Source organism: Scophthalmus maximus, chromosome 20 (assembly GCF_022379125.1).
Source record: "Scophthalmus maximus strain ysfricsl-2021 chromosome 20, ASM2237912v1, whole genome shotgun sequence".
In the NCBI taxonomy this organism is placed as follows: Eukaryota; Metazoa; Chordata; class Actinopteri; order Pleuronectiformes; family Scophthalmidae; genus Scophthalmus; species Scophthalmus maximus.
Window position 1 is genome coordinate 17866618 of NC_061534.1, and position 12571 is coordinate 17879188.

At 40.1% G+C, this 12571-nt stretch overlaps 1 protein-coding gene across 8 annotated transcripts in view; it reads right to left on the bottom strand.

Annotated features, from left to right (window-relative positions):
* The window catches only part of agmo (alkylglycerol monooxygenase), a 46064-nt gene extending 36055 nt beyond the window's left edge, over window positions 1-10009 (bottom strand). For 2 of the 8 annotated variants that reach the window (XM_035608005.2, XM_035608004.2), the window contains exons 1-4: window positions 9888-9982; window positions 9592-9798; window positions 5282-5412; window positions 2642-2793 (exon numbers count right to left, since the gene is read on the bottom strand). In XM_035608005.2, the coding sequence (XP_035463898.1) occupies window positions 2642-2793; window positions 5282-5412; window positions 9592-9684 (376 nt within the window). In that variant the 5' untranslated portion in view covers window positions 9685-9798; window positions 9888-9982. Of the gene's footprint in view, window positions 1-2641; window positions 2794-5281; window positions 5413-5546; window positions 5672-9591; window positions 9799-9887 lie in introns of those variants that run through there. The other 6 variants (XM_047329425.1, XM_047329426.1, XM_035608009.2 and 3 more) reach the window with 6 other exon arrangements.
* Window positions 10010-12571: the final 2562 nt, after the last annotated feature.

Below are 12571 nucleotides of genomic sequence, written 5' to 3' on the forward strand. Positions count from 1 at the left end.
CTGCTCCAACATTTGAGAGCAATAGAACAAAACAGGCCCTCCTGAAGCATTCATATGCAATTTGACACATTAAACTACTGAAAAGTACACTCAAGCCGCATCCTACATGTCTCATTCTTCAGTGCTTTGTTGTGCGCAACATCCTTCCCCACACATTGGATTATTTTGGTTGAACCTCGCTTTGCAACAAGCCAGAGGTCAAAATCTGGTTGACCGAGATGACCTTGGGCTGACCAGAGAGAGGAGAGAGGACCGTGTCTTGCGGTCAGAGCGGGCCACGTCCCTTTGGTAACATGGAAAAAAAGATTGTTGATAGGGTGCTGCAGCCACATACCACCAGACAATTATCTGTGACCCCACAATGTTCCATGATAACAACCCCAACGGGCTGGAAGAAGAGGAAATTAAAGTAGGTGAAGAAATGCTTCAGCTGGTCAGAGAAAAATAAAAGTGAAGTCCATAAGACATGTCTAGCAGCTAGTCTGGCTCACCCCCAACAAAGTAAAGTGAGAGCAAGAGAATTTCCTACACGGGATGAAATCCTTTGACCAATCACAACAGAGTGGGCCAGTTGGCCAATCAGGGCAGACTGGTATTCATTGGGAGGGGGGCCTTAAAGAGACAGGAGGTAAAACCAAGTGTTTCAGACAGAGACTGGAGAGAGGAGCTGCAGGAATGGACAGTCTATGGAAACTGATGTGTTAACTTAACATTACAGCATAACCCAAATTAAAATTATAAACCTGAAGATGAGCATAATATGTCTGATCACTCAGTACCAGTACTATGGTAATTCAAAAAATAGTCTCACATACAGATCATTAGCCTATAAGACATCAACAATAACTGTTAAGTGCCGACCCTTTGGTTCAACTTTTTCCCCCATCGCTGCAGACTTTAAATGTACTACACCACAGATTACAAAAACTGATTGACCCCAGTTTTCTGTCAGGATATATACAGGGAAAAGTTGTTTTTTTCAACCAAGTTATTGATTTTGTTTCATTTGCTTTAACTCTGATGAAACAATCTTCTGTCCAGTGACGTGGAAAAAAACACAAAACAAAAAATAAACTATAAAATTAAGTTTGGATGCAGACTATTTGGAGATAACGACAGAAATGAGAATAAATATTTGATAGTAAAACAATAACATAAAGGTGATGAATATTTTTACAACATATTTAGAGGTTTTATAGGTAAAACAATGTATCAATTAATTAAGAAAATAATCAGCAGATTAATAATAATTTTTAGTTTCTACACTGTTTACCCTGATAAAAAAAAAAATTCTGTGACATAAACTGACCAAACCCAGTTAAATGGAGTTTGGTCAGAGGTGATGTCCTCGGTCACCTCAAAATCATGTAGGGCACTTCTTTGCGAGCTGCAACCCACGTTTAAAAAACACAGCTTCCGTTCAGCCAGATTCTAATGCCAACACAGCGGCAGTGGACTTTCATCCAAAGCTATGCGGACTCGACTTTGGGCAGCTTGACGCGCCACTGACACAAATAAACGTCAGCGCACGCCACAAATAAATATCGCTTTTCCGGTGTGCTGTTTGGCAGCTGAGCATCTGGCACGTGCATCAGCCAACACACATGGAAAGAGACATTTTTAAAGATGTCGAGCCACTGCTTAAGAAATACTATATCCGGTATATATATATATATATATATTTTCCTTTTCAGTACAGTGATGCTGCAGGATGTTGCTTCCTTGGAGCAGTGACTATATACAGTCTGTTGCTGTGACAGCTCCGGGTTAAGACAGCCGTCCTCTTGAGACCACAGACACTCACATCTGCACAGCTCTACACGAGCTGGATGTAACTCAAAAATAATTGCTTCCTCTTCTGCAATGTCCAGGAAAGCATGATGTGTGTGCTATCTCCATGACTCCTCCCTGCAGGGATGGCAACTAAATCAACATTTTACCACTATTTATGATCAACTCACTTTGTAGTTTTCTGTGAGTATTATCCAAGGGGCACACGAAAGGGGACGATATTTAGTTTGGTGTTTAATCTAATATGCTTTTGACAGAGAAGACAAATACATCACTAGATGCATCATTTGTTATAGGTTTGGATGTATAAAAGATTCAGGGCTGCATCTTTGAGGCTACCTACTAAGCCATATTTTGAAGTAAGTATATAACTGCTTGACACATGCTAAGCATATGTTTGGTCAGAGGAGAGGAGGATGAGGCTGTTTGAAAAGTTTCTGCTGAAATCTTAATACTTTTTCCAACCAGGAAAACTGGTCAAAATTCAAATCCATAGAAACCACCATGAATTTAGGGATGAACACAGCTGCCATGCTCTATGTAGAAGCAAACTTCAAAGCTGCCACATCCACTTTTTTTTTTGAAGCCAACAGAGGTGAGGGTTCCTTCACAAAATTATGATGGTTCTAGGTGAGTATCACCTACGATATATCGCTTTCAAAACCATTTCTTTGTCAAATTCAAGTAAAAAAAACACTCAACCACACAATGACCACTTACCAAAAAATAAAAAAATAAAAAGGCAAGTGAATGATGAAAGTTTCAATATCCTGCGCCACAATCCCTAAATCCCTGTCCTTATATGTGGTCTTTTTTTTTTTACATCAGTGTCAGTGTCTTGTGCCGGTACCGTGAGCGAAGCGGTGGAGCCAGTAGTAGCAGAAGTCCACTCCCAGGAATGTGAGCCACCAGGTCCAGGCAGAGTCCCAGGGCAGCTCCACCAAGTGGAACCGGTCCCACACATACATGTAAGCAGTCAGTTCACAGCCTCTCATCAACACCCTGAAAAGAGGGTGGGACAGTACGATCTCTAGGTCACTTCACAATCTATGGGCTCTAAAATAATGACATGAGTACATTTAGTGTGTCCAAATCTGCTTTTTCCAGTTTAATGGCTGAAGAAAAGGTTGCTGTACCAGGTGCATTATTTGAAAATGGTTGTACGTAGTCTATCATGGATGTGTTTTGGAAGAGCGCTATCTCCTATTCCCCCAGGTATGTTTGCACCTTGGTAAATTGCAAGTATAAGAGAAGATTTGCCAGATAGTAGCTAAGCAGACCAATGTGTTTAGCATAGCATATGAATGTTTTGCATCTGATTATGAAGGATCATATTACTGTCAGAGATGGGCAACTGGCGACCATCGTTCTCACTCAGTGCGGCCCGCAAGTCAATTTCTAAACATCAATAAATTGTTTGTTTCAGAGGCGTTGCAAGCGGCCCATTTGACCACATTTTAATTGGATCCCCATTAGAGGTTGTTCCTTCGAAATGCAAGACGCTTATTGCCACGAAACTGTGGTCTCATCTGGTCTTGCCCCCCATGCCAATGACACACGACAAAGAGAGACATGACCAATAAGGAATTTGGAAGGGGGATTTCATTCTTGCATGTTTGGTGGTCTGCCAGTCGAGTGCTGTACTGTGCAGTGTGTAAACCTCAATCCCACACACGTAAAGTGATGTGCTAGTCACCACTGCCAATGGGTTTAGCTTCATTGTTTGAGGTTGTGAGTTTGAGGATACACCGTGACACCTGATCGAGTCTGTTTTTTTCCACAAGATCCACCCTGAATAGAATCATTAATAAATGCATTTGAATATGAAAAAAAGAGATGCTTTGATTATATTTTGTTGTTTTCATTAATTCAGTAGCCATAATTGGCTAATTGAATGATGGGGTTCAGTGTTTCCCTAACATGCATTCAGAAGCGGATTTTTACCGCTGCTGCTGAATTATTATTATTTTATTTTTTTTACTAGAGGAGTTTGGGCTGGGTCTTTTGTATGGATGGGTACAGAAACCGTTTTAAACGGGTGACGCCACTAAATTATGAAAAAACATAGTATCAATAAGCTCTGACTTTATCGGTGCTGCTAATGGTATTGAACAAATGAATGCTTTTGTCTATGATGAATTTTCTGTATTCTCAATCCTGAGGAGAGATCCTCGTGTCCATGTGCTGCTCAGGGGCATGGCCAGCTGTCACTGCGCCGACACACGCAGCACAGACTGACACTCCATGTGACGATGGCAGATTGAACCGGTCCAAAGTCTGGTTGTACTTCACCAAAATTAGTAGAGACAAAGCTCATTGTCACAAGTGTAACAAATGTTTTGCAAGTAAAGGTGGTAACACTAGAGATGTGTCGTAACCTTAAGTGAAAGTGAAAGTACATCTAAGCCCAAAGCCCCTTCACAGCTGCAGCTAGTGAGAGGATGACTGAGAATAGGGTGAATGAGTGCCACCTCGCTGTGACCCGGTTCATATTGGAAGGCCTACAACCCTTTACAACAGTAGAGTCCAAGGGCATTAATAAGTTGTGTTACTTTTTTCTTTTGACAGGCTTTATGTTAGTCCCATCACTCAACACACAACATTATGTATCATATTAGTTATTTTTTCAAAATAGTGCTGTTCAGTGTTTATCAATGTACTGAGTACAGTACGAGAAACAAAACATTTGTCCATTCTTTTATCATTTTGATAATTTTCATTCTTGGGATTTCATGTACATTGAAAGGAAATATGAACTGTTAACAGTACTGTTAAAGTACCATTTCGTCAAGCAGTATGGAGAAGTGTACCGGCTCACATTTTTTTCCGCTGCTACAACTCCATCCTAGGTCAAACACTGGGTATACAGTATATTACTGGTGGAAGTGCACAGTAAAAATCTGGCCCTCAGGTAGTGAGGACGACATTTTTGTGGCCCTCTCTATTGTCAAAGTTGACGATCTCTGGTCTATATAATGCGCCCTTAAAAAAAATGAACAGTTCAGGCATCAGCTTGGGATGCCTCTTGGAAGCCTTGCATTGGAGGTCTTCTGGGAACGTCCAATTGGTAGGAGGCTACGGAGTAAAAGCAGAACCCGCTGGAGAGATGATACATCTCATCTGGCCTGGGAACACCTCCCCGGGAGGAGCTGGAAAACATTGCTCGGTAGAGGGACGCCTGAACTACTTTGCTTAATCTGCTTCAAGTGCCACACCAGATAATCACGAAAGGAGGAATGGGTGGATGGATGGATGAAAGTTAAAGTGACAAAAATGTGAAATGTGTGAAATTGCCCCACTCACTCCCCCCACAACATGTAGCCCACTTCTATTTTCCCACACCACATTAGCTCACTATGGTGGCCATGGTGCTTTTAACAACAAACTGTAAAATGACATCTTTACTTTACCGATCTACCTGATTCATGCCGGTACCTTTTCCTTCAGAACACAAAAACACCCAAGATAAAAATGCTTGATTAACACTCACGATGGGAGTCTGGAGATCATCCCAGCTGATATGGAGGTGAGTCCATCGCTGATGGTGACCACCGTGGTTCCGGTCTTCAGCACGCCCACCGCCAGCTCCAGAAATATCAGCCCTACAAAGAAAGGAGTGGCCTACACACACACACACACACACACACGCACGCACGCACGCACGCACGCACGCACGCACACACGGACACGCTCATGATTCAGCACTATTGCAGACTGAGAAAACAGCACTGTTTCAAGTTCACTGTTGCTTTTACCAGTTGTGTTGAGCTGGAGTATTTGCTTTGGCACATGAGCTAAAAGCTTGCAGGACTTTCATGTCTTGTGATCCATGATGTTTGTTTCACTGCCCGGGGCTGGAGCAGCAGGTCTAAAGCCACAACTTATTGGCAGATAGAAGATCACAAACATTTGTCTCAGCAGCAGATCTGTTGTGTTAAACCACAAGGCAAACACAACAAACTTTTTAATTTTTACTTTTGTCCGGTGGAAACCAAGCAAAACAAATCGAGGGGTAAGAGATGTCACATTATCAAACCTATAAACTAATCAAATAAAGTCATAGCATGTGGTCGAATTGTCAATTTTGCTTAGGAACGTTCTTAACTGAGTGAAATGAACCAGAAAAGTATTTAATCAGCCGCCATGATAAGAGCTGTTCGGCTTCTTTAAATGCTTAGGAAAGTGCTTCAATGCTTCATTTCCTATCTCCTTTAGCATAGGGTACACTGGACCTTCCTATGCCAAAGGAGAGGAGAAGTAAGACGCCCAACAATTCATTTCGGCAGCAATATTAAGCGTGACACGCCATGCACGAACTTAAACTGTTATACTGCTAAAGAAGAAGAGTATGAATATGACCGAGAAGGGTGTCATCATGTAGGTTACTGTTGCCAATTAAGCATTTCCATCTGATGCAACCCAGTGTTAATACACTCTGAACAATGCTGGGTCGAGCAGCCTTGGCCTCTTGACGATTTCCATTGAGGTTAAGGAAAAGTGGTTAGGAAAAGGCGAAAGCAAGGACTTTCCAAATCAATCAAAGCTTCAATCAGTGCTGTACTAAATTCATAACATATTGTCATTCAAAGTGGGAATTGCGCCATAGATGCAGAATTCACAAAACATTTAGCCATAACCGACACATAAGCCTTAGCCGAAAGTTGTTCACGCAGGAGAATTATAAGCTTGTGATATACCTGGGTTATACAGAGGGTTGTATCTTTGATTATTTATGATTGGACCCGATATTTTCTACTATTTTTTGTACTGATAGACTAAGGGAGTTTCATAACTTTCCAAGCCTTGGAAGTATTCAGTCAAATAATGTGTAGATGCAGAAAATGAGTGATTTCTTGAAACCTGTTCTCCCAAAATAAATCATCCCATTTAATTCTATATGTGAGAATCAAAATGGCATTCTTTTTCAAAACGCTGACTTAAAAATATTGATGTCCTGTGTAACCTGTGATAACGAACAAGGCTACATAAAGTTGATTTTTTTATATTATTTTTCCTTAATCAGTTTCATGTTATAATACCTGACAAGTTAAATACAGACATCACCCTTCATTAAAAATTTATATTTTCTCTAAACACGTGGTACAACAATCGGGCTAACAAATGTGATTGAAAAAGACTAACATACATTTCATTTCCCTGTAATTAGCAGCTAAGAAATAAAGATTAAAATGAAAACAATTCTACTTTCAAATAATGGATGACATTAAGCAACTAGCTCTGACAAAACAAATGGTGAGCATTAAGCAAACAGTCAGTGACAGGCCCAATTTGTGACTGTGCTGGAAACATGTAATAACCTCTTAATGGGTTGGTCAAACATGGAGCAAATTAGCGAGGGACTGGGTTAGCGAACAGGTCATGACTGCGACTTCAACATACAGCTCTGCTGGTTAGCTTTAGCTTGAAGGTGCTCATTGGCCAAGCCTCTGCAGTCGTAACTGGGACACATGGCCGCGCCAAGAGCGAGGGTGTGACAAGTTTTCGCAGAGGAAAACATCTGCAGGTGGGTAGGGAAAAAATGTGTTTGTGTGTGTATTCATGTGTGAGTTGAATTGAGAGTGCATGTGTGTGCATATCCACATGTGAATGCTTCCACTTTAGCAAGCGTGCGTGCGTGCGTGCGTGCGTGCAAAGGTGAGAGCAACAACAGGGTCCTCTGATCACACACAACGCTCCAACATCTGGCAGCAGACGGCAGAGCTGAAGCTAACAAATGGGCTCGCAGCACAGGCAGACCTGCTCTAAACCCACTGAGAAATAGATTATCTTTCTGGACGTGGGCCTAAAACCTTTCCTCCGTTTTTTTTCCCCTCTACTGGATAGTTTAACCTCTGCAGCTCTGAGGTCCTGACAAAAATAGCAGACCAAGCTCATTCTCATGTTGTGCAAAAAAAAGTCTGAGAGGGAAAGGCTTGTCTTTGTTATTTCTTTTCTGTAATTTCTTCTTCTTTTTTTTTTTAAACATGTCCCTTTTTGATCTTGCTTGAAATTACCTGATGTATTTCCCTTGTTTTTTTTATCTTTCTAGAAATAAACTGAAAATCAAAAGGTCTACTTTATGCTGCAGCATTTTGCAGCTCATGTGGACTGTTTTTTGTGGTATCTAATATTCTCCTCTGAATTCAACCTCACATAACAGAACATGACGTTTGTAAACCAAATTTCTGCATTTTTCCCAAACAGTACTTTTATAAGGTTGGGGATGGCCGAAGTTTGCTAAAAACCTGAAAAGTCTGCTGCCAATAGACTTTCATCACTGCTGTCTTGTGTTAGCATTCAAATCACCAAATAGCTGAGAGACCTGGCAACAACCCAGGAGTTAATATTTCCCATTAATTTCCAATTAATTTTTGCTTGTTGGGATCTGAGAGCAACAGTGGTGCAGAGTAATTAATGACACATCGCGAACTGTAAATAGTGCTGAGTCACAAACACACACACCCATGCACACTTTTACTACCGCCGAGCCCTGCAGCAATAACAAATTTGTTTCATCATGTTTGGGTAGTGGATTATAAAGATTCCTGCTGTGGGGGTAATTGTTCTCCTCCCCTGATGTGCCCCATAAAAGCCAATGAAAAAACATGTGCTTTTAAACCTCCACCAGACATTTGCCATAATAAAAAGGCAAATGAGACACAGTAAAGTGACAGTAACAAGTAGGATAAACCCCAGACTTTTTTTATTCAAACAAAAAGTGTGAAGTGATTAAGCAGACTTGCTGTGTGTGCCGTACTTCCAGATAAAAATACAGATTTGAGGGCTGGTTGGTTTTTTTTTCTTTAGCTTCAGTATTGGTACGTACTTGAATGCATCGGATTTACAATTTTTTTCACTTATATGTGGGACCTGGTGTTGAAAATCTGCTCCAAAGAGCTTCAAGTTACTTCCTATGGTTTTCATCGCATCTGATGATAACTTGAGAGGGTATCTCCAGGTGACTTAATTTTAGAACCAATAGGTCAAAGGTAAAGGTCAACAAGACTATGGTCCAAAAATCATATTTTCCATTTTCCCCTTCCCGATTCAGATACCTGGACTTTGAGTATCTGCCGATACCATGCACTGATCCGATAATAGTGCTTTTTTTTTAACTAACAACTTATATTAAGTATTTTAACAGTGGTTTGCTACTAACCCTGTATGAAAGTAATGAATCATTAAACTCTTTGAAAAACATAAATACAGAATGTCAGATAACTCATTTTATTTTTGACAGTCATAACTGAAAAGAGCACTAATAAGTAAAGACTACACTGTCAGTACAGCGCAGCGACAAATGAAAGGTTATTTCTGTTAGTGTAGCGTTAGTAATGTCAGCACTGGTCAATATTTCACAGTGGAAAGCCCCAATTAAAATGGCATTGTGCACCATATTTATACTGTCACTGTAAAAGATACAGACTAATCCCAGATTTAAAAACTAAATTTTCTATTAGCTTTGGCTTATTTGGCAATATTTCAACGTGAAATTTGCCGTTTTACGGGGGTGGAACTACTTATAGACGCAACATTGGAGCGATAAATTGATTTGTGCGTTTGTGTACCGAAAACAAAATAATTAATGATCACATCGTTGGAATGTCTCTATTATTGCCAATTTAGTAAATGTGTTTTTGGACCATGTTTTTTTTTTTTTTACCCTTGACAACAATTAGGATGTTAACCAAAAAGTTAATCATCAGCAGAGAGCTTTTGGAAGCTGGCCCAACTTTGCACAACAAAGCATCAACTATATAAGAAATAAACGAGAAAGAGAAGTGTGAGAGCGTTGCCTACCTGCTGCACATACGGAGGAACATCCTCCACTTTCTGGAAAGATGATTCGTTTGGTGTGAGTAGGGAAAACATGGCCCGGAACGCCGTGGACATCGTGTCAGCCACTGCCTCCGCCCCGCTGTGCTCCAGGTGAGGCTGTGTTACCTGTGCGGGTATTTAAACTGTAACCTCCCGCGGGGGGGGGGCGTAATTGTTAACTCGCCTGCCCTGTTGAATGGTTAACAGCCTCGAGTTTTTAAACTGAAGTCGGTCAGTTGTGAAACGGGAGAGCGAACAAACTCCGGAGCAAAACTTACCACACGCAGGGAATCGAGTCCGCGTCCCCGTGAAGCGCCTGCAGGACGACCGCGACCATTTAACTACTCAACGTTTCCAGGAGGCGAGTTTAACCTTTGGTTGGGTCCCTTTAAAGTGTGTCATTCCGAGAACCTCCATCTCGCGAGATTACGTGGACATACCTTATTATAGTCTAGTTACCGAGACGGCCGATCTCGCGAGATTTTCGTTGCAGAAGAAACTGATGCGTTCTTGGGAATCTCGAATCAATTAAAATTACCCATTCATGAAAACATCATTGGTAATGCTTGAGTGTACGTGGGGAAAAAGTCACATTTGCAGGATCACTTGTAAAGAGAGAATATTTTTAACCTTACAAATATAAAAAGTAAAAAATTGCACCCACAAAAAGTACAGTAAAGGATAAAATTGCATCCTTCAAAGGCATTATTTTATCAACAACAACAAACTTATGATCTAATTAAAAAAACGTCTGAATAAATAACCAGAAGCAGATTAAATGAATCTCATCCTATTTGCAGAGAAACAATTAGATGACAGATCTGAAATTCCAAGAATGAAAACATAAGACAAAGTCATGCTGGTCGTCACAGGCATGGTTCCCAGTGGCTGCAGCTTGAGCAGCACAATCGTTCCTCTGTTTGGAATTTCATGTCTCATCATGTGTTTAGTAATTGTTTTGATCTGGATTTTTTTCTGTTTAACTGTAATTTTGACCGAATTCCTGTCTCTTTTTCAAATCTCCATAAGCAAGCACTTCATGCCTGGCCTATTTGTAAGGCCTGATTTTCATTTGGAACAACAATGATGTGTGATATTTTTCTTTTTTTCCCAACTTTTCAGAAGGAGCGTGAATTTTTTAGTTACCAAGAATTTCTCTTTAATTTTAACATCTCTGTGAACTATTGTCTTATGTTTTTAATGTCATTCCATCCAGTTTTATCAGGCTTTATGTGGTTTTTTTTTCGCTTTGCTTGATCCAGCTCACACATCTGTAGGAAAATTGTGTTTTGTGCCTGCTTCATGTAAAAACTACAGAAAACTAGTTGTATCTCTCTCTTATATGGAATTAACTTGTTCAGGACATGTGCTGCTCAAAGTGGAAGAGATTTCTTTGAAGATCCTTCATCATTGCGATCCTGTCAAATCTTTTATTGTAAAATTGAATAAGGATGTTGATGTAACCTGCACTTTTTTAACACACACCCAGAAACTGTCTTCGATCTGTTTTGGTATGTGAACCTTTTGAAAGTCTACTGCAAGGCATCTGTCATCTGGTTTTGTACTATACCTCTGGTGCTTTTAAACTTTGCTTATCCATAAATATAAGGGGTTAAGAGCAAAGCCTCTTTTTTACCTTGAAAAAAGCAGCAGACTCCTATATTATGTTAGAACATGATCTCTTTTCATTGAAAATCTGTGCTCAACAATTAACATATTAATATTACTTTTGATATATACTGTATATAAATATCAAAAGTAATATATCTATATATTACTTTATATACTTATATATAAACATAGATATATACTTTATATCTTTTTCGAATTTTTTCCCATTCCACTATAAGCTTGTATTTCTAATTTGATGATGAATAAAACTGCGCTGTCTGACTGAAGCTGTAATGCTCTTGTGAGGTTTTAATGTCATGTGACATCATGCATTCTGCAGCATTGGAAAAACAAAAGTTACCAACATGCATCTCGTTGTCAGCACTGTGCAGACCAACATAATGTCGAACGCAGTGATTCTTTGGCAGCCAAAGTTGAGTTATTCATCTATATATGTCAATCGATTAAAAAAAATTAACTAATTAATCGAAGAACCTGTTGTGATTAATCGCGATTAATTGCATTTTTTTCTTGAGACTGAAGTTTGTAATAATGGATATTTAAATGAAAAATGATGAAATTTATATATAATCAACACAAAGGAAGTGCAATATGTGTGAGTAGGCTACAGTAACCTTTTCTCTATACAGGGTCACTGTAAAATCAACAGAGGCCTTCATTTAAGGGGTAGCGGGGGGGCTGGAGCCAATCCCAGCTAACATTGGGCGAGAGGCGGGATTCACCCTGGACAGGTCGCCAGCTTATCAAAGGGCCACATACAGAGACGGACAACCCTTCACTCTCACATTGACACCTACAGTCACTCTCCAATTTACCTACCCCTATTCTGCATGTACAGGGAGAACATGCAAACTCCAAACTCCACCTGGTTAGTTTGAACCTCGAATCAAACTCAGAACCTTCTTGCTGTGAGTGAAAGTGCAAACCACTACACCACCGTGCAGCCAATATGAGATTTGCTTTACAAAAATAAGGTTATAGGTGTTGTATTGCACAATTTTGGGATTTGTGGTCTATTCTCTTTAGTTTCTGAGATATGGAGGCTTTTAAAAGGGGTTATGACCCAAATAAACCAGGGTTGAAAAAAAAGTTATGGTTTGTGGGAAATTGCATTGAAGCCATTTTTTGGTGCTTTGGAGCCTGTTCTATCTTCACACTGAACCAAATCAAATGCGATTCAAATGTGATTCAAAGAGGGCCCTTAAGAGTGATGACAGCACAGCCTGATAATGATCATGTTAAAGCCAAGTTCAGACTACATGCCTTTCAAAGTTGTTGGATCCCTGTTCAGGTCACACTGCATGACTTGCTGTCATTGTAATATCATACT